The 22,373-nt window shown below is 42.3% G+C and overlaps 1 protein-coding gene across 2 annotated transcripts in view; it reads left to right on the top strand.

Moving 5' to 3' along the window:
• Positions 1-22,373, top strand: part of ADGRL3 (adhesion G protein-coupled receptor L3) — a 643,814-nt gene that overhangs the window by 528,428 nt on the left and 93,013 nt on the right. For both annotated transcript variants that reach the window (XM_069977905.1, XM_069977904.1), the window contains exons 13-17: positions 2,041-2,163; positions 7,501-7,709; positions 11,408-11,584; positions 13,769-13,978; positions 21,872-22,092. In XM_069977905.1, coding sequence (XP_069834006.1) covers positions 2,041-2,163; positions 7,501-7,709; positions 11,408-11,584; positions 13,769-13,978; positions 21,872-22,092 — 940 coding nt within the window. The remainder of the gene's footprint in view (positions 1-2,040; positions 2,164-7,500; positions 7,710-11,407; positions 11,585-13,768; positions 13,979-21,871; positions 22,093-22,373) is intronic.

The following is a 22,373-nucleotide window of genomic DNA, read 5'->3' as shown; positions in this document are numbered from 1 at the left end:
TCATCCCTGAGCTGCTATCACATTTTGCATGTTGTCGTACTCCATCTTGTCAGTCTTCAGGTTCAGCGGCAGCCCCTAGGTCTGCAGAGGAAACAGAGTAGGATGAGGAGGCAACTGGGGGGCAAATATTGCTGTCTAGCAATCCTGGGTGTTCGTAGGACATGTGCCAACCCTGTTCCTACATCAGACCCAGCCATCACTACATTAATGGGGTATTCAGCTCAAACTTAACTTAATGTTTCTGCCCTTGGGTTGAACATGACAAACAGCCCATTCTTATCTTTCCACGCTCCCTGGTGTCCTTTGATGACTCTTCTGGCAGTGACAGCCCTCTCAGTCAGTCACTGACTAAGACGGAACAGTGCCACTGCCAGTGATTAGCAGGGCTTGTGGTTGTGAATGGGGGTATTTGTGCTTTCTTTTCAGGGATTGGGAGATGGAAAGCTGCACACTTCCCTGGGACTGTGTGGACATGACTTGCAATTCTGGTGGTGCTGCTGCGGCATTCTCACTTTGCAGAGAGACAGGTGGCCCTAACATTGGGCCCAACGATATTGCGCAAATTGCCAGATTGCAGTAATGTGAGTGATGTGCCAAGACTTATGAGGCTGTTCTGAGCCCATAGAGAGCTGCAACTTCTTTATCTAACTGCAAGTACCTGAAATGACCTTCCTGATTATGTCATCGCGTCCTCGCAGACAATTTTGTAAAAATAACCAGAGCGAGCCTCGGGTACCAGAGAAATACCTGAATGGCAGGTACCTGAGTAGCTGCAACACGAGTGCAGGCAACAGAGCAGAGTGCCAAAGTAAACTGCAGGCAACAGAGCAGAGTGCCAGATTAAGCTGCAGGCAACAGAGCAAATTACCAGAATAAGCTGCAGGCAATAGAGCAGAGTGCCAGATTAAGCTGCAGGCAACAGAGCTACAAAGCTGTTTACCAGAATAAACTACGGGCAACAGAGCCGAGTGCTAGAGTAAGCTGCAGGCAACAGAGCAGAGTGCCAGATTAAGCTGCAGGCAACAGAGCAAATTACCAGATTAAGCTGCAGGCAACAGAGCAGAGTGCCAGATTAAGCTGCAGGCAACAGAGCAAATTGCCAGATTAAGCTGCAGGCAACAGAGCTACAGAGCTGTGTACCAGAATAAGCTGCGGGCAACAGAGCCGAGTGCCAGAGTAAGCTGCAGGCAACAGAGCCGAGTGCCAGAGTAAACTGCAGGCAACAGAGCAGAGTGCCAGATTAAGCCGGGAGACACCTACAACCCACGAAGCAAACTGGAGCGTGGACCTGGTAATGTATGTACCAGGCTGCGGGTGGTTAAAAGAGCTGCATTTAACATAATGTCATTAAAAATTACCAGGAAGGATCCACAGTAGTTTTGGTCAGTATTTTGCAACCAAAACCAGGAGTGGATTGAAAACACAGAAAGACTTTGTTCACGCGTTGTTGAAATTGAGTGGATGGCCGTCAATTAATTGCAAATAATTGCGGTTATTTTAAAACAATGGCAGTTGTTTTGAAATAACCGCTGTTATTTGCCATTGAATGGCGGCCATCCACTCAATTTTAACAGTTTGTGAACATAGTCTTTCTGTGTTTTCATTTGCGCCACTAGACCACTGGGGATGGCTTTAACAATCCATTTAAGTGCCACTGACAGTTTTTAATAAGAAACTGACAGTGGTTTTAATAAGAAACTGAACACAAGAACAAGGGGACACAGTCAAAGGTTAGTTTGGAGAAAGATCAGAAGCAACATAAAAATATGACTTTACTGAAAGAGTAGTAGTTGCTTGGAACAAACTTCCAGCAGATGTGGTTAGTAAATCTACAATAACTGAATGTAAACCTGTCTGGTATATACATATATCTAGCCTAAGATAATAAGAAGTGATATAATATAAGGGCAGACGAGGTTGTCATTTTCTAACGAAATTTTCTATGTTTCAACTACAATAATATGCAGAAATTGTTATTTTATTATGTTTTTCATGAATAATTGTCTGACTTTATTTATCTTTATTCCATTTTATAAACAGAACTTGAAGTTGCAAGACTAAGCACAGATGTGAATTTGGAAGATCTCCATTTCCCACAGAATACCGGCTACGGGAGCTCTATTCAACTTTCTTCAAACACACTAAGACAAAATGGACGCAATGGTAAATAAACATTCTCCTCCAGTTTTTTTTTTCTTTGTACAAACACTCTTGAGAGGAAATTATAATGAAAATGATATAATTCATATCATAAATTAAAGGTCACATTTTTTTCCCCAGAGAGCAAAAATAGCACAAACGCCTTGATAACTGTTACTTAGGCTAGGTTCACACTGCGTTTTCAGCATCCGTTTAACGCATCCGTTTTTTGAAAAAAACGCACGAAAAACGGATTGCAAAAAACGGATTCATTTGTGTGCATCCGTTTTTCCATTGACTTCCATTATAAAAAAAAACGGATCCTTTTTTTTTGGCGGACCAAAACGGACCAAAAAACGTTGCTGACCCTATTTTTCTGGACGTTAAAAAAAACGGATCCGTTAAACGGATGCTGAAAACGCAGTGTGAACCTAGCCTTACTTAGCCAAAGCAATGGTGCAAAGAGAATGATAAATGTGCCCCTAAGAGCGAGCTTTTCATCAGATACTGTACAATACTCTGACATAAAGGAGAAGAAACACACTGTAAAATGTTTATAGGAAAAGTCCAGCCACTAGTAAAAAAAAATGTCAAACTCCAGGGGCAGGGGGAGACATAACAAACCATCCAGACTCATCTCTCCAGCACTCTGGGACCCCCATGGGATCTTCTGCGCCGCCATTGTCACAACCTGGTTGATGGACAGCCCACTCAGATAGTCAGTAATTTGGCGGGATGCCGCTCCAGCTACTGTTTGGCTGAGCGGGCTGTCCATCAGCCAGGACGGGCATTTTTCCCAGAGTCATGATGTCATCACAACTCTGCGGAAAATGCCAGTTAGATGGCGCATCGCAGGCACGGTGAGTGGTAAACAACGCTTCATATTGAAAATGCTTGGACTTCTCCTTTAAAGGGTCAGAGACCCAACTATATACATAACATTCGTGGTATAATATACTTAAAAGGAAATAAAGAGAGACAGGGGGTGCTTCATCATGTAATAAAAGATGGCCAGGTATGTGGTAGCAGGGTTTTGCAGGGATCCACTCACCTGGATAGGTTGTGCAAAATTTAGGCACAACTCTATATAAATCATAGAAATACTCCGCAGCTGTACTGGGGGATGTCACCACCGATGGTGGGAGAAGCAAATGCAGATGTGTAATCAGCCGATTACAGGACCAGGAGTCGAATCCACACCACACCAATGCTTGAAAAAGGCCTATGTTAGATGTTATAAGGCCGAAACGAGTTGCAATAAAAGAGTATATGTTTACTACGTCATCTACTTCTGGATGATCCCTGGTTGCACCGCCGTGTGCGCTTATTATACCTGGTGTGGATTCGACTCCTGGTCCTGTAATCGGCTGATTACACATCTGCATACTTAAAGGGAGGTAACTACATAACATACAACCAAAATGCACATTGTATGAGGAAGAAGTAACAAAGCTCTAGGTGTATAGTTACGTTCATAGTCTACTAATGACAAGTATCTACTATAGTAATAGAACTACAGTGGTGCCTTGGATTACGAGCATAACTCGTTCCAGGACCGTACTTGTAATCCAAATTCACTCTTAGACCATTGCAAATTTTACAATAAAAAAATCATTGAAATGCTGACAATTGGTTTCACACCCCAGTATACCCCAGTATAGCAATCAGCATGTGGTTTATAATGTATAGTAAGAACATAACCCTGACAAACAGCAGCAGTTTATAGATACAGGATAGAACTACAAATACCCATAATGCAGTAGTGTAGTACAACAGGCTAGAATAGAGAATCAGGGCTGCTGTCGGAGGTATGTGACAGCAATGGGGAAGGTCGGTGTGTTCAGCATGGAGCAATGAGGAAGAGAGAATCACAAAGCTGTGCAGGGAACAGTGGCAGAAACTTTCCTATACAGCAGTGTAAGTGGCTGAGTGTAAGTGCAGGCACATTATAACAGCAGTGTGTATAGCTGAGTGTAAGTGCAGGCACATTATAGCAGGAATGGAAAGGATGGGAAACAAGGACTGACAGAGACTGCAGGGAGGAATGAGCAGGGTATATTGTATGGGGGCACAGTATAGCAGCACTCTCTGTCCGGGAAGAGAGCTATGACGAGAACCTCCACAGTCATGTCCCTTGATGCAAGCCCCAGCCTTACGTGAATCTGCTAGATTTGGAAGGTAAGGGGGACTTCCTGGGTCAGAGTATAGTGCTGTAAACCACGATATGCAGATCTTTCCCCTCCCCCACTCTCCCTGCCACCCAGTACAGGGAGCTCTTAAACCAAAGCAATGCTCTTAAACCAAGTCACAATTTAAAAAAACTGTGAGCTCTTCTTACAAAATGCTCTTAAAGTGTCACTGTTGTGATTTTTTTTTTTTTTTTTGCAGAAATCAATAGTGCAGTTTTAAGAAACTTTGTAATTGGGTTTATTATCATGAAAAAGCAGTTTGAAGCTCTCCCCCTGTCTTCATTGTTCTCCTATGGAGAGAGCTAAATAAAAGACCAAAAAAGGACAACAAAGAGCTAATCCACATATACCTCACCCTCTATCTCCTTTGACCGTCAGCACTGACCTCTCTGAGCTCTGATTACAGCTGTCACCATCTGCTTTCTGCTGTCAGCTAACTCCCTCCTCCCCCCTCCCCTCTCCCTAGAACAGACAGAGTGTGACTCATGCAACAAGTCACAATTTTCAGATTTTTGGCAGTGGATGGAAAAGAGGAAGGACCTGGGAAAAGGCTTTTTAAATGCAGATAATGGCATATTTGGCTAATAAACCCAATTACAAAATTTCTTAAAATCGCCTGGACTATGATTTCTGCCAAAAAAAAAAAATACGTCAGTGACTCTTTAATCCAAGTTACTCTTAAACCGATGTACCACTGTACTTCTAACAGAAAGAGGAAGCTGCGGGCACTACGTATCCTGCTATGCAGAAACATCCACTAGCCATATGAGCGCCCAATAAAATGGGTTGTGCTCAAATTACAACATTTATACAGTTTTATCATCCACAATCCATGAGTAAGGAAGGAAGTGGCACTATCTTCCATGTTTTACTGCTGTTTTCTTACCTGAAAAATGTACACATATCACATAGGATTGTGGAAGCAGACGTTAGCAAATGAAAGGGGATACAGCTGTTTTTCACACAAACAGCATTGCTTCAAACCACATCTACCATTCCTCATAACTGGGACAAAATTCTCAGGTGTTGTATACGTAGGGCATTAGTATAGGGGGAATAACATGGATGAGGAGAGGTGGAGTGGAAGGACTTAAAGGGGTATTCCCCCCCAAGAGCTAAAAAAAAAAAAAAAATGCTAGCTAGCTGCTTCGTCCCATAGTTACAAGTTTTTTTTAAAAAAAGCCGAACTATATCCAACATGGTGCCGGATAGAAAATTACATCTTGCAATGCTTATGTTTGATTGGTCCATGATGTAGCAGAGCTGATATGCACAAGATATAGCAGAGTTGAGGTACTGACATAGCAGAGTTGAGTGAGTTGCATAGCAGAGTTGAGGCAGTGACATAGCAGAGTTAAATGAGTTACATAGCCGAGTTGAGTGAGTGACATAGCAGAGTTTAGTGAGGGGAGGCCGCAGGTGAGCCGTGAGTTGCAGGGGGTGGTGCCGTGGTAAGTAGCGGGGGTGCCGCGGGTGAGTTGCGGGGGGGGCTGCCCAGTTGAGCTGAAGGGGCGTGGGGGCGCCGTTGAGCTGCAGGGGAGAGTACGGGGGGCAACATCAGGGGGCACAGTGTGGGGGCCACAGGTGAGCTTAGGGGCGGGGGGACACAGGTAACCTGGGGGGAGGGAGTCAAGAGACACTGATCAGCAGCAGCTGTCAGTGTCCTCCCTCACTTTAATGGGTAGGGTTAGAAGCCAGCCCATTGAAGAGACCGAGGTCCTCATATTGCAACCAAAACCAGGAGTGGATTAAAAACACAGAAAGGCTCTGTTTACACAATGTTGAAATTGAGTGGATGGCCGTCATTTAATGGCACATATTTGCTGGTATTTTAAAACAACGGCTGTTGTATTGAAATAATGGCCATTATTTACTGTTATATGGCGGCCATCCACTCAATTTCAACATTGTGTGAACAGAGCCTTTCTGTGTTTTTAATCCACTCCTGGTTTTGGTTGCAATATGAGGACCACAATACTGACTGAAATATACGTAGTGTGAACCAGTTTCTTACCTGAAAAATGTACACATATTACATAGGATTGTGGAAGCAGACGTTAGCAAATGAGAGGGGATACACAGCTGTTTTTCACACAAACAGCACTTCTTCAAACCACATCTACCAAAAAAAAAAAAAATGGGGGGGGGGATAACCCTTTAAAGAGTTGATAGAGAAGTTAGTTAGAATTGCACCTAGCTATCCTAGTTAGTGACATAGGAGAAGGTTTGGTAGGTAGGGGTACTGATATAGGAGAAGGTCTGGTAGATTAGGATAGTGACATAGGAGAAGGTTTGATAGGTAAGGATAGTTACATAGATAGGTAAGTTTGGTAGGTAAGGATAGTGACATAGGAGAAGGTTTGATAGGTAAGGATAGTTACATAGATAGGTAAGTTTGGTAGGTAAGGATAGTGACATAGGAGAAGGTTTGATAGGTAAGGATAGTTACATAGATAGGTAAGTTTGGTAGGTAAGGATAGTGACATAGGAGAAGGTTTGATAGGTAAGGATAGTTACATAGATAGGTAAGTTTGGTATGTAAGGTTAGTGATATAGGAGAAGGCTTGATAGGTAAGGATAGTTACAAAGGTAAGTTTGGTAGGTAAGGATAGTGACATAGGAGGAGGTTTGGTATGCAAAGTTAGTGATATAGGAGAAGGTTTGGTAGGTAAGGAAAGTGACATAGGAGAAGGTTTGGTAGGTAAGGTTTTTTTTTTTGCTGATGACACAATAGACAATAGGGTTGATATTCCTGGAGGTGTCAGTAATATGGAAAAAGTGAAGGGGGGATTATGTGCAGGGAGCAGCCTGTAACAAGTGGCCTAACTATGCATATATGAATATGCATAGTGGGTGGGCCAGGAGGGAAGGCTAGGCGGGCCGAGCGGGTGCTCCGGGCGGATGGGGAACGCCCCAATTTCTCCGAACCCGCTAATTAGCATATCAGCAATGATCAAAAATCTGCACAGTACCGGACCTCACAAGAGTATGAAGAACAGCACTGCGGTCCTAAGGTAAATAGCGGCTGGCTCATATCAGCAGGTTCACTGACCCAAACCTGCTGCTTTAAGTTATTAGATTTTTGGCATAATAAGCAAATCTTCTGCAACATGTAAGTACCAATTCACTGTCTCCAATTTCTTTACAGCGTTTTTATTTCTTTTTATTATAGGTGAAATAAGAGTTGCATTTGTCTTGTACAATAACCTGGGGCGCTATCTGTCCACAGAGAATGCCAGCTTAAAATTAGGAGCTGAAGCTTTAACCACAAATCATACAGTTGTTGTTAATTCTCCTGTTATTTCTGCTGCTGTATATAAAGAATCAACAAGCAAGTTATACCTAACTGAGCCGGTCATGTTTACTGTTAAGCACATTAGGGTAAGTGGTTTTGTTTTTTTCATAAGACAAGAATGTGGATATAGAATGATTAATTGGATTTAAGTCATTAGTCCCTAACAATGTGAGCATAACGGCATTTTATACAAAATATATATATACCTGTGGATCATTTAACTGCATTTAAATATAACCCAAGTGCATTTTTCTGCACATACTGATAATTAAAACATTTCATTATTGCATTTACTAGAATGGTACACAACTGCAGTATAAAGCTATGAAAACTACAGCCTATGCTAATATGAGCATTGTAGTCAGTGGTGAAGTTTTAGCTCCTTGCTGAGTTCTGATAAGCCCTTCATGTTTAGTAATTGGGTGGACGGACAGACTGGGATATCTTCGGACCACCAGGAAATAAATTTTAGGGGTCTACATAAGTGTGTGAGATAGATATATAAATGTAATGTGTGTTTATATATACACACATATCTGGCCCCTCATTCCTCATTCTAAGACCACTCCTCTTTTACTCTTTACTAGGAGAGCGGAAATTGTACATAATCCACTGCAGTGATAAATTACCAAAAGGCAACATGCTCACAAGGGGGCTGCCAGCTATAGCTCACTGTCAGCACCTTAGGTAGGGCCCAGGAGCTGACAGATTCCCCTTAATTTGAAGATAACATGCTGAGTCTGGGATGGGCAGTATTTTCTCGACCAATTCTATGGATCCGTTTTGTCATGAGTGATGGAAGTTCCAGGGAGAGGTCGAGGGCTGCTGGAATATAGTTGCAGGTGACATGAGTGAGGTCTTCCACTTTAATTATCTCCAGTATGCCCAGGAATGGGAGGTTGTGTCTTCTTCTGTTCTCTAGTTCATCTAATTTTTATTGAACGTCCCTGATAGCAAGCGTGGTCTTATAGTGTGCCCAGGGAAGATTCAGCACTCATGATTCTTGATGAGCCTGGTGACCTCTTAAGCAACCAAAGTAGTTTGTAAATTTGTTTCATCTAAGCACATATAGGAGGAGTGGGGACACTTCATTTGATGGGACGTTAGGCTCTATGGTCAATGTTGGCTTGGAGGTTAGCTGCATAGGGTGCTCTTGGTCTTTTGCTAGCAAAAGAATTTGCTACCCCCTAGTGGTGAAAAGAGAAATAGGCTGCTACAAATTAGGAATTATGTACCGTAATTAGGTGCGCGGTGCAGAGTTTATTTTAGGGCACTGTGTCCAGTGTGGAGCCTGGGGGCTTTCTTGTAGAGGCTATGTTCACACACCGTCCAAAAAAGAAAAAAGCGTCCGCTTTTTGGTGTTTAAAAAGACGTCCGTTATTGCATCATTTTAATTGGCTTGACTAAAATGCATTAAAGTCTATGGAATAACGGATGTCTTTTTTACACATTGTATTGAATGCGTCTACCTCAAAAGACGTCCGTCATTCAATGCAAGGTGTGAAAAAGACGTCCGTTATTCCATAGACTTCAATTCATTTTATTCAAGACACTTAAAATGATGCAATAACAGATGTCTTTTTAAATACAAAAAGCAAACGCCTTTTTTTCCATTTTTGGACGTTGTGTGAACATAGCAATAAGAACATTCAGCAACTGTGTGGAAATATCCTAGGGTACAGCAGCATACCAGTTCCATCTCCCCATTGTACAGGCCTACCAGCAGCCGATACATTCTCTGGTAGAGATCCTGGGTAGTTCAATCCTCTTGGACAACATGGTGGTGCCAACGCTCCTGTGTCCCTGTCTGTGGTGGAGCCAGAGGAAAGGCAGAGGGTTGTCAGCTGTAGCTGGGCACTGGTAAGGACAGGGTCTTTGCACATCACACTGTCCATTATTCAATACAGGTGATCTAATGTACCCCAAAATGGTACTAATAAAAACTAAAGCTTGTCTTGCAAAAAGTAACTTACACAGCTCTGTACTTACAAGCGAATCCCTATAGATCACTTATCCTGCAGATGGATGATACATTTTAAGGCTATGTTCACACTACGTAAGTTTCATATAAATGACAGCCATTCTTGCTTATTTACAACAATGGCCATGATTTATATGAAACTTACATTGTGCTGCCGTCTATGGAATTCAGCAGAAATGAAGATCACCCGGCTGGTACTACAGTGCCGACAGTAATGATCTTCAGTAACACCTGCCGTTCTGTGATCTGGACGGGTCACCAAAAGGGCAGGTTTATATCTAGTGTGCACATGGCCTAATAATGTAGAATAATCTCTTTGAGTAGTTTAAATATAGCAAATATAGAAAACTATATTAAACAGTGATTGCATCGGGGAAACACGTTGCCAATACGCCTCGCATTACACTCCTTTCTCTCCTACCTGGCACACTGGCCACCCACAAGAAGGGCATGTTGAGACATTTTCTAACTGCTGCAAGAACTGTAATACCCAGACATTGGAAATCGGTGACTGCCCCCTCATTGATGGAGTGGTTCGCTGCTTTGTCTGAGATTCGTCGCGCTGAGGAGATGGTTGCGGAGGCAGGTGGCCGGTCGGATGCTTTCAAGGTGACATGGACAGCTTGGATACTGCACAGCGAAGAGCCCAGTTTTTCCGACACGTTACGCTAAAGTGGGACGGGGCTATCGATGTGCTTGGTGCATACCTCAATTGAGCCCTCTATTCTTTGTCTGCTTTCTTTTTCACTTCTTTCATCTTTTCTCTATTTCCCCTTTTTTTTTCCTTATACGTACACTAACGAATATAAAGTGGTTTGACATAATATCTTAGGACGTTAACATGTTATGGAAAATGCGTTATTATGGTTTAAATGTGCGCAACTCTGTTGTTTTCGCATCATAAGGTGTTGTGGGATCGCCTTCTGAGTCATTGCTGTGACATTAACAGTATGGCATTGTACGGATGCTTATGTGATCTCATGTATCTGCTGGTCCACCTGTTCTGTACTACTTTTTTCTTGAAAAATTAATAAAAATGAGAGTAAACTTAAACAGTGATTGCATCAACTTGCAGAATTAGGTTAATATGTCATTTATATATCAAAAAGAACACTGTAAAAACAAAAACATTTGCAAAATTGCTGGTTGATGGCAGGGAGTCTACTTAGGACTGTCTGATCTTAGTAAATTCCCCAAAGTGTACAGCTGAAAAATAATACACCAGACTGTAAGGATCAATAAAGAAGGTTGCAGACATATAAATCTATTGGCAAAGTACACATACTGTATGTCTTTATATAATCAAGCCCCTAAGAAACACAGAAATAGTGCCATATAAATGCTAGGTACATACAGTAACAAGTGATATAATAATATATGTTGTAACAAGAGGTAACGTGTATGTAATATACAACAAGTTAGTAAACAACACAGTTCAGAGATGTCCACCTTATCCTCTACATGTTTTTGACAGTGTCCTTTTTAAAGTGCACCTATCTCACCCGTAAAGTAGCAGTAGACAGAATTATAATGGAGCCCATAGAACTTCCAGTAGACAAGATTGCCAGTTCCATAGGCTCCATTATAATTCTGTCTACTGTTACTTTACCAGTGAGAGCGGAGACGAAGAGGCAGAGCTCCCACTGAAATGCGATTCTGCGGGGGGTCTCAGCACCAGGACCTCCACCTGTACAAACTTCTAACATGTGGCTATGACATGACAGACTTAATATGATGAGTGGACTTTAAGAGGCACAAATAATTAGAATTCTACTTTAATGTTGTTACTTTTTTTTTTTTCAGGACTCCGAAGATTTTTTTAACCCTAATTGTTCCTTCTGGAGCTATTCAAAGGCCAACTTGTCTGGTCAGTGGTCAACGCAAGGTTGCAGACTAATAATGAGCAACAAAACACATACAAAGTGTTCTTGTAATCATTTAACCAACTTTGCTGTGCTTATGGCTCACGTTACAATAAAGGTAAGTAGTCAGAATAGTTTAGACTTTGCCCAATTAGGGTTCTCTTTATTAAATCAAACATGCTAATTCCAAATCTATATTCAGTTCTGCATTTTTTTTTTAACTTTATGAAGAACTTTAACTATTCTAATCCTCCCACAGAGGATTAGAATCGTTCTTTTAGAATATTTTTTTGAAAAAAATGAAAAGAGAGCTCTGATTGGTTGCTACAAAGAAAGTTTTAAACCTTGACAGATTTCATACATGACACCCATAATTTTGTTGCTATTAATAACCACATGACCTTACTTATTTATGTAGGCTATTTACAGAACACCATTCTACAACATTATATGGTTCTGGCAAACAAATCTTCTTTACAACAAAGTGACACACATCAAATTAAACCTAACTGCATGCAAAACAATAAGTACAGTTATTACATTTCTAGTTTTGGGTTGAACTGGATTTAACTGAAATTGGTGGGTCGCACAGCAAAATGGGTATTATTTTACGAGATTACACAGGGGGCATCTACTATAGGACACTACACTGGAGGCATATACTAGAGGGGGGACTTCACGGGGCAGCCATCTACTAAAGGGGGACTACACTGGGGGCATCTAATGAAGGGGGACTATACAGAGGACAATCTACTAAAGGAAGGGGGGGCTACACAGGGGGCCAACTATTATAGGGGGACTATACACCTGGCCATCTACTAAAGGGGGGCTACACAGGGGGCCATCTACTAAAGGAGGGCTACACAGGGCATCATCTACTAAAGGGGGACTAGGGGGGCATCTACTTTAGGGGGAGCTAAACAGGGGGCATCTACTCAAGGAGGAGCTATACATGGGGTCATTTACTAAAGAGAGACTAGGGGGACCATTTACTATAGGGGGACCATCTACTATAGGGGGACACAAGCGCTCTAGGATTGTCAGAGTGTCTGTACACTGAGGTGGGGGCCAAGGATGGGTGGGCAACCTGGGGCCCAGAGTACATTTGATCTGCCCCTCTGTACAGGTATAAAGGTGGGTGAAAGGCTTACTTAAAATTATGTTAAGGGTAGTTCAATCAGGAAAACTCAACCAACACAAACACAAACAAAAACACAAACTGTAATTCAGTCAGTAATGCATGTCAGTAAGTCAGTCATGTGTGAGTCAGTCAGTCATGTGTGTCAGGGTCTGTCAGTAATGTGTGTATGTGTGTTAGTAATGTGTCTGTGTCAGTAATGCATGTCTTTCAGTAAGGTTTCTGTCAGTAATGTATGTGTGTCAGTAATGTATGTGTCATCAGTAATGTGTATGTCAGTAATGTGTGTATCAGTAAGTGTCTGTGTCAGTAATGTCTGTGTAAGTAATATGTGTTTGTTGGTGGTGTCTCAAGTGATTTTTCATGGTGTGTGGATGATGGAAGGATGAGTGGATGGATGGATGAGGGGCCGCTGAGGCTCTGTCACTCAAAGGCCCGCAAAAACCTGGAGCCGGCTCTGTGTGATACTGATCACATTGCAGCCTAGACAGACAGTTTAGCTTCTAATTATGTAAACAAAGAAACACAGCAAAAATAAAAACCCAGATGTGGAAATACTGGTTGCATTTCTCCCACAATAGTCGTGCTATATTTCTGGGATTATCAGCAACTTTGTGCAGTTATTGGGGAGAGCTGGGCCCAAAAATTGGCCTTTAATCTTGTCAGAACTTTTAATTAGAGGGACTAATTAGGGGTCTGTCAAAAAATTCCCTTTCTCATAAATTTATAACAGAATGTGTAAAACATAAATAAGTTTTTTTCCTTGTGGGTTCACACTTGTGTGCATCTGTTTAGATCAGTTTTTCCATTCACTTAAATAAAAGAAAGAAAAAAAAAGAGGAAAAAAATGGATCAAAACTAATCCCCTTTTTTATTGTACACAAAAACGTGGTCGACCATGTTTTTGTGTACGCTAAAAAAAGGGATTTGTTTTAATCTGTTTTTTTTTTTTTATAATGGAAGAAAAAAAAAGACAGATCCAAATGGATGCACACAAATGCATCTGGTTTTTTTTGTTGCATAAAATAGATGAAAAACAGATTGCAAAAATACAGAGTGAACCCAGACTAAATCTTATAAGGTCGTCTTCCACAATTATTTTTGTGATGTAATGTTAATGGAAATTCAATAGTAACCAAATGCTCAATAAACTTTATTTTTCAGCACACAGATATGGACCATGACCTCCTTTTAAATGTGATTACCTGGGTTGGAATCCTGCTTTCCCTTGTTTGTCTTCTGATATGTATTTTTACATTCTGCTTTTTCCGTGGCCTTCAAAGTGACCGTAACACAATCCATAAAAATCTTTGTATAAGTCTGTTTGTGGCAGAACTGTTGTTTTTAATTGGAATCAACCGCACTGATCAGCCGGTAAGTTCTTTCTAGTTTCAAACATTATTTCAGTTGTTTTTCAGCTTAATAAATATTGGATACCGTACTCCGCTAATCACCCCCCCGCCCTGCCCGCCCAAAAAAATAACACACTGGGGCCATCTGAAGTTCTTTCTAGTTGTCTGTTCAACAATGCGCCTTTGGTCTACAAAATCATCTTTATTCCACAGCAGCTAGGTCAATGTGGCGTGCCCTAGGGCGTCCGTGCGCTAGGCCTGTTACACCTCTCCTTCTTTCTTCTCCGCCCCCCTTCACTCTGTCATACCCCTCCAGCAAGCAGGTCACGTAATCACTGTTGTCATCAGCAGATTGCGCAGGCGCACTGATGCGGTCAAGCCTCTTGTTCTAGGCTATCATGTCATTGCGTCTGTGCTGTCTTCACCCAGCATCTGGGACTTCTTAGCGCTGTGAGAGGGGCTGTACAGAGCCTGTGCCTCTCACAGCGATAGGGAGTCCTGAAAGCTGCGCAGGCACACTGACATGGTGGCGTAGACCAAGAAACTTTGGACGCGATAGAGCATGCACGATCTGCTGATAACAACAGTGACGATATGACCTACTTGCCGGGGGTGTGATGGGGATGGGGTGGCAGAAGAAGGAAGGAGAGGCTTAGCAGGCCAAGGGCACAGACACCCTAGGCCATGCCATATTGACTGAGCTGCTGTGGAATAAAGATAATTTTTAGGCAAACCAAGCATTGTTAACAGACGATTGGAAAGCACTTGAGATGAGCAGATTAATGGTTACAGTGATTTTGGGGGGTGATAAACAGAGTATAGTATCGCTTTAAAATCTATTGTGACCGCACAGTTGTGCGCAATAACTTGTAACATAACAGATCAGTTGTAACATAACAGATTCACTGATGCATAAAATATAATGCTAAATGCCCATGTGGCAGAAGAAATCCTATAAAAATTAGTAAAATCTGCACCTGTTAGAGGGATATTGTTGTAGATGCATTTCAGATTTCATGCATACCTTGAAAAGGTGAATGCAAAAATCCATGACATTGCTGCATCACTACATGATAATTATGTTTTCAGTACTTTTGAGGTTTTTCATCCACATGCACTGTAAATAGCTGTATATTTGCACAGCCTGCAAACCCAATTGAAGGTAAATATAGGTATATAGGCAAAAACTTAAACAACCACCTCAAAATCAGCATGACATTTTATATGTGTGTGTGTGTGTGTGTGTGTGTGTGTGTGTTTTAGTTGCTAATTTTGATGTAGTTTTTAGGTGGTTATTTTGCTCCAACTGATTTCAGTGGATACTTCCAAGTGAAACCACTCTAAGAAATGATGTGGCTCTTAGAGTCCATAAAAACAGTTTTCTTGAAAAAATTAAGACAAAAAGTGTCAGGACAGGGGAGGCAGGGACAAGACACAACAGTGAGCCCTGATGCTGAACCCACCAATTGTCCCTACCTGCCTGCCTCAATCGGCCCAAGGTGGCCGTGGAAAACCACGAAGATGTTCCCTATACTGAGTACGTGAGACACAGAACAAGACAGACGTACAAACACAATATAGAATAGTCGAACAGGCAATGTCAAAAACCAATCAGGCAGCGCAGTACAAGACAAGTAGCAGTCGGATAGTCAAAAGTCAAAGCCAGAGGTCAGGTAACACAGACAAGCAAGCAGAGGGAGTTAGGATGGGGAGCGCAGGAATAGCCAAGGGGTAGCTGGAATCAGGATGTTAATCTAAATAGCCAGCGCTGGGACTCAGCCTCAGCTTTGATTTATGCTGACCAAGAGCCCGGTCTGGATCCCCATTGGACCAGCGCTCTGATCTTCCAGGTTACAGACAGGCAGAGAGACCCATCAATCACAGAGACCAGACAGGTGCAAAATCAAGTCCTGAAGCTTCTCAGCTTAACTCCTGCATTGCCGGAAGCTGAGAAGCAATCGGGTGTGGCACACAAAAGCAAAACACCAGGCCCAGTTCAGACCAGGCTACTGCAGATTCCTGACAAAAAGGTTATCATTAACAGCATTATAAGGAGATATGAGAAACATAAATATTAGACACAATAAATAGCATAGCCTTGCTCGTGACAGATGAAAATTCTGTGGAATCCAGGATGCAAAGGGCACAATTTGGTAAAGAGATTCCACAATACGTTATTAATGGAGCACCTTATTCTATGCCCACAATAAAAAGACGTTGGCCTAGAACAGTGCTTCTCAATTCCATTCCTCAGGCCTTACCAACAGGTCATGTTTTGAGGATCTCCTTAGTATTTCACAGGTGATATAATTATACTCTGTGCATCAGGTATTATCACCGTTGTTCTTCGTATGGGATATCCTCAAAACATGACCTGTTGGTGGACTGGAATTGAGAAGCACTGGCCTAGAATAAGGACCCTTGATGAATGGTGTATAGGTGGTCATTAAAAGGTTTACCCTTTAATGCATGTTCATGTGCATGTATGTCATGGGTTGGTTAAAGGGGTTGGCCACTTTATAGTAAAATAGGTCAGTACAAAGTATTAGTGAGTATACTCACTGTATATACTGACAGCAGCTCCCTGTGTACCTCATAGAGCTAAAATCAGACTCCCCTTCACCAGGCTGTGGTGCCATGCTCTTTTTTGTTTCAGTCCATAAAATGGCTGACATGGAGGAGCATGTGACCATGCCCTGTCCCCTGTGTCCTCCATAGACATATACAGGCTCAGTGGTGGACACTGGGGGGCGGGGCATGGTCACATGCTCCTCCATGTAAGCAATCTTATGGACCAAAACACCACAGAACAGGGCAGCACAGCCTGGAGGAGGGGAGCCCGATATTAGCTCTGTGAGGTACACAGGGAGCTTCTGTCTGTCAGTATATACAGTGAGTACACTTATTAATACTGGACACTAAAATATTTTACTATAAAGTGGCCAACCCCTTTAACATTAGTATGCGAATGAGTTAAATTGTCGGCGGGTGAACTTGCTTTGTAACAATTTAACTTTTAATGATGTCAGTGAGTGGTGACAGGTCCCAGAACCAGTCAGGGACCTATGACCTCAAGCTCAGCTGGGGATCATGGCAGTGTAGAGCAGTGCTTCTCAAACTTTTTCCACTGGAGCCTCACCCAACAGACCAAGGAAATGCCTGGGCCTCACCAGACTGACCAAGAGGGTTCCTGGGCCTCACCATCTGTGGTGAAAGTCCATTTAAAAGCTGAAAATAATGCTAGGGACGCCTTTCACCCCTCTCCCAAGCTCTATATACTAATAAAGTACAAACTAAATTAATCATTTTGCTAAAATGGAGATTTTTTTTCAAACAGCAAGAGGACTGTGCAGATCATAGTTACTGTGTGAAAACTGACCCCTCACAGTTTGAGAAGCACTGGTGTAGAGCCTCAGCAGGGGCCAGCCTCTAACAGCTCTCTGCTCTGATCTCCATTGTATATAGGAGGAGTTCAGAGTTGGGAGAGAAGAACAGTGCTGGCACAAAGTACAGTATAACATCCCTGTCCTATTGCTGTATCTAATTATTGCCCCTGTCCCTTGTTGCTGTACCTAGTAATCTCCCTTGTTCCCTTTTGCTTAAAGGACAACTCCCACGAAAATTTTTTTTAGCTTATTTAACACACATTACAAAGTTATATAACTTTGTAATGTGGTTAAATACCCGGTCTGGCCCCCTTCCCCCACCTTCGGACCCCCGACCCCCCCGCCCGGAAGTTAAAGAATATATACATTACCTATTACGATCGTCACGGTCCTCTTCTCCCGGGCGGCATCTGGTGACGACGACGTCAGAGCCGGGGGGCGGTCCGGGTCTTCTTCCTCCTCGGCGTCTTCATAGAGAGTGAATGGGACGGAAAAGGCTGCTGGTGCACATGCGCACCAGCAGCCTTTTCATTGGCTGGAGCGCATCACATGGCTTCCAGCTTCGTCAGCCCTGATTGGCTGAGGTTGCTGGAAGCCATGTGATGCGCTCCAGCCAATGAAAAGGCTGCCAGTGCGCTTGCGCACCGGCAGCCTTTTCATTGGCTGGACCCGGAAATCAGAGACATCGCTGGACGGCGGACGGCGGTGACGGTGAGGCGGACGGCGGGCGAATGGAGTGGCGATCGTCACCGGAGGGATGGTGAGTATGGTGTCTGTGTGTGTCTGTGTTTTTTTTTTTTTTGGGGGGGTCCCGCGGGAGTTGTCCTTTAACTAATAGTAATCCATGTGCCATTGCTGTACCTTATCTTTTCTCCTGTTAGTGTATGTGATCATCGATCCTGGTACTATACCTAATCGCATATCTCTCAACTTTTGCTCAGAACATATAAAGGCATTCAAGGCAACATGCCATGTCCCCATAGTCATACCACACCCCATAGCCCTGCCACGCCCCATAGCACATCCCTACTTCTCCTACTGTTTTTCACACAATCATAGGATATCGCTGTTCCCTGCAGATTTTTTCCCAGCAGAAAATGTGGAAAAAGCCAGAGGTGGCTTCATATCATACTCTAACACTGTTAATAAGCAAATATAGTAAACCTGACCAATAATAACAGTATATAAGAAACAAATATTGTCACCACATAATAATTTATATTACCACATAGTTTCTAATACCCCCAACACTATTACTAAAATCCAGCAAACCAGTACCAAATAATACCAGTATATAAGGACCATATTTTATAGCCACACCATTACAGTGCACCTACATGCAGTGACTTAAAGGGGGCATCTACTCTGATCAGAGTTGCTCACTTTTCCTCTCTTCTCCATCTTGGCAAGTCATTATAAAGACTACAACCTGTCTAAGCAGAATCTGCCGGACAAATATCTTAGGCTCTTTGCTCCAGCACCATCCTCATCTTTTGAACAAACCTAAGTATAAAGCCCTGTAAGGCTGTATCATATAAATACCTATATATTACTTCATAATAAATCCCATTTGATCCCATCCACATTGAGGGCTATACACTTGAGTTTGTGCAATATACCCTTACTGGGGGTCATTGTGTTATTGATTTTGGGAGTGTGCAATATTTTCCTAATTGGTTAGGATTATAACATTGTATGACATTGTATTGAAGTGTTTGTCCTGATATGTTTTTTTATGGAATAATTTGTTTTTGAGACTATTTAAATACAGATGTTAATTTTAGTATTGAGTCTTCTTCACAATAAATAACCAACACCGCACTAAATCAGATTGCATATAACAGTCCATCCACATCATACCGGACCCCCACTCTGTCCGTAGTAATTCAGCAATGATATATAATGATGTGTATAGCATACGAGAGATACCTTGTATTGCAGCTCTTCAATGTTTGCTCTCCGTAGTCGCAAAAACATATACTCACAAGAATGAGTGCAGACTTTACTTGTAAATTTTACAGTTTAATTCGGTTTCTCGTACAGGACATAATAAGGTGCTCACAGGCTGATACGTGCTCTCCTCTCAATCCAAACCATCCAACCTCGCGGCGGACGTTTGATGTAAGGGGATTTTATACATGTAATGATAAAAATCTCATTTATCTTCTGAAATGCCCATGTGGGTTAGGCTATGTTGGCCAGACCAGCAGACAAATTAAAATACGCCTAAACGAACATAAGTCAGCGATCAGAAAATTTAATGACAAGGAAAGTAAGGATAAAAAGGAATTCGGGGAGACCACAGTGGAGCGCCATTTTTTTGAAAACCGGCACAGTGTGTGTGACCTTAGATGGCAAATATTAGAACAGCTTGAGTTATGTAATGATGTGGAGGAGAATCGTAAGCGACTGCTCCGCAGAGAAACATGGTCCATTATGAAGCTTGAGACTCTCAGTCCCAATGGACTTAATGAAGTCTGCAGCTTCAAAGCCTTTCTATAAGTATGCATGCGTAAATGATATACATCTGGATTTATAACTGTATTCTCTTCCAGTATGCATCATGCGTCTATTCTTCTTACAATATAATGTTTGTATACAGATATAGGGAATGTAACCCACAGTGATCCGTGTCAGTCAGGATCACGTGAACTCCGTTAGATACTTAAGGCGTTCCTCACCTATACGTCCTCGTGCATGAGGAAGGAGGAGCTTATCCTCCGAAACATCCGCCGCTAGGTTGGATGGTTTGGACTGAGAGGAGAGCACGTATCAGCCTGTAAGCATCTTATTATGTCCTGTACGAGAAACCGAATTAACTGTAAAATTTACAAGTAAAGTATTGAGTCTTCTATCTTTGTGGGGGTTCATTTGTTGGAAATATTTGCTATTAGAACCTTTGCAGAAGGGGTGACTGACTATTATTTGCCATGGTTCCCTAGAGGAGTGCTTCTCAATGCCAGTCCGCATGGCCACCAACAGGTCGTGTTTTCAGGATCTCCTTAGAATTTCACAGTAATATAATGATACTTAGTGCATCAGGTATTATCACAGTGTCAGGAATTTGCAGTAGCCTGGTGTGAACTGGACCTGGTGTTTGCTTTTGTGTGCCACACTTGATTGCTTCTCAGCTTCCGGCAATGCAGGAGTTAAGCCGAGAAGCTTCTGGACTTGATTATGCACCTGTGTTGTCTCTGTGATTAACAGGTTTCTCTGCCTGTCTGTAACCTGGAAGATCAGAGCGCCAGTCCAATGAGGATCCGGACTGGGCTCTTGGTCAGCATAAAACAAAGCTGAGGCAGAGTCCCAGAGCTGGCTATTTAGGTTAATAACCTGGTCCCAGCTCCCCCTTGTCTATTCCTAACTCCCTTTGTTTGCTTGACTGTGTTACCTGACCTCTGGCTTTGACTTTTGATTATCCGATTGTTACTTGTTTTGTACTGCGCTGCCCGTTTGGTTTTGACCCTTCCCGTTTGACTATCCTATATTGCGTTTGTCCATCTGTCTTGTTCTGTATTTCACGTACTCAGTATAGGGAACATCTTCGTGGTTGTCCACTGCCGCCTAGGGCCGATTGAGGCAAGTAGGTAGGGACAGAGGGTGGGTTTAGACCTAGGGCCCACTGTTGTGTCTTGTCCCTACCTGTCCTGTCCTGACAGAATAGCCAGCCCAACTGGTTTTGCCTCACGGTCACCATGGACGCCATGACCATCATAGTGGACCACATGCAGCAGCTCAACACCATGGTGTTCTTTGTATGGGATATCCTCAAAACATGATCTGTTGGTGGGCCTTGAGAATTGCAGTTGAGAAGCACTGCTATAGAGCATTACACCAGTAGTTGGGGCAGTTTGCTTCTCCAGAGCAAAGGCAGGACTGAAACATTCTCTGAGGCCTAAAGACAAAATGATTTCAGTCTATAGCAGTTCAGGTTTCTTATCGGTAAAACCACTGCAAATGTCACACTATATTTTCGGGGACCTCCCCCTTTATTATGCGCTTGGGAAGGGGGGAAGGTTCCCCAAAACATGCTGTACGTCCCTTGTGGCTATTCCTCCTTGGTGTCTCTGCAAATATAGACATGACTTTAGAATGTCCTTGCTGGGTGTAAAGACTGAGCTAGCGTTATCATCAGCACTTGTGGGTGTCAGATTTTTCATTGTTAGAGTGTGTAAACTATTTAGAACAAAACTATTTTTAAAAGTTGTTTACAAATTAGCTTTTGTGTCCTTTATAAGGCATTTTAAGACTTAGTGAATTGAAACAGGACACAGTGATCCCGTATTAGACAAACCCACTCCAATGCTTTATTGTGTTTTTTTTTATTGTTATGGACTATTGTCTGTCTAAGACATAACAGCATGCCAAGTAGCATGCAGCAATACATTTCTATCTAGGTGTATTTGGGTTTTCTTTTGGTCAAATATGTAAACTGTGGGTTATTTTTTGATCACACATTCTCTTTGCTGCCAGGTTCTTTCTACACATTTATTGAATAACATGTTTTTATCTTTACATTCTTTTTCTAGATTGCCTGTGCTGTGTTTGCTGCACTCCTCCATTTTTTCTTCTTAGCTGCATTTACATGGATGTTCCTTGAAGGAGTTCAACTATACATCATGCTGGTTGAGGTTTTCGAAAGTGAAAGTTCTAAAAGGAAATATTTCTATCTAGTGGGCTATGGGATGCCTGCTCTAATTGTATCTGTGTCTGCAGCAGTAGATTATAAAAGTTATGGAACAGAGAAAGTGTAAGTAACATTATACTATAATGCTTTTTCCTTATGAAATAGGCCCTGTTTAAAGGAGAAGTCCGTCCAAAATTAATTTTTGATATGTTGTTACTTATGAAAAGTTATACAAATTTCTAATGTACATTAATTATGGGAAATGCACATATAGAGCTATTTCCCTTAATTTAGTAGATCAGGAAGTGTTAGAAATATCTCTGAAGAAGTGACGTCACGACCCAGGGTGTAATTCCTATGGAGTGTCCAGCAGGGGGCGCTCTCTATATAGAAGTCTATGGGAC

Source organism: Dendropsophus ebraccatus, chromosome 7, assembly GCF_027789765.1.
Source record: "Dendropsophus ebraccatus isolate aDenEbr1 chromosome 7, aDenEbr1.pat, whole genome shotgun sequence".
Taxonomy (NCBI): Eukaryota; Metazoa; Chordata; class Amphibia; order Anura; family Hylidae; genus Dendropsophus; species Dendropsophus ebraccatus.
The sequence above is the reverse complement of the archived record's forward strand: the minus strand, read 5'-3'. Positions and strand labels throughout refer to the sequence as shown.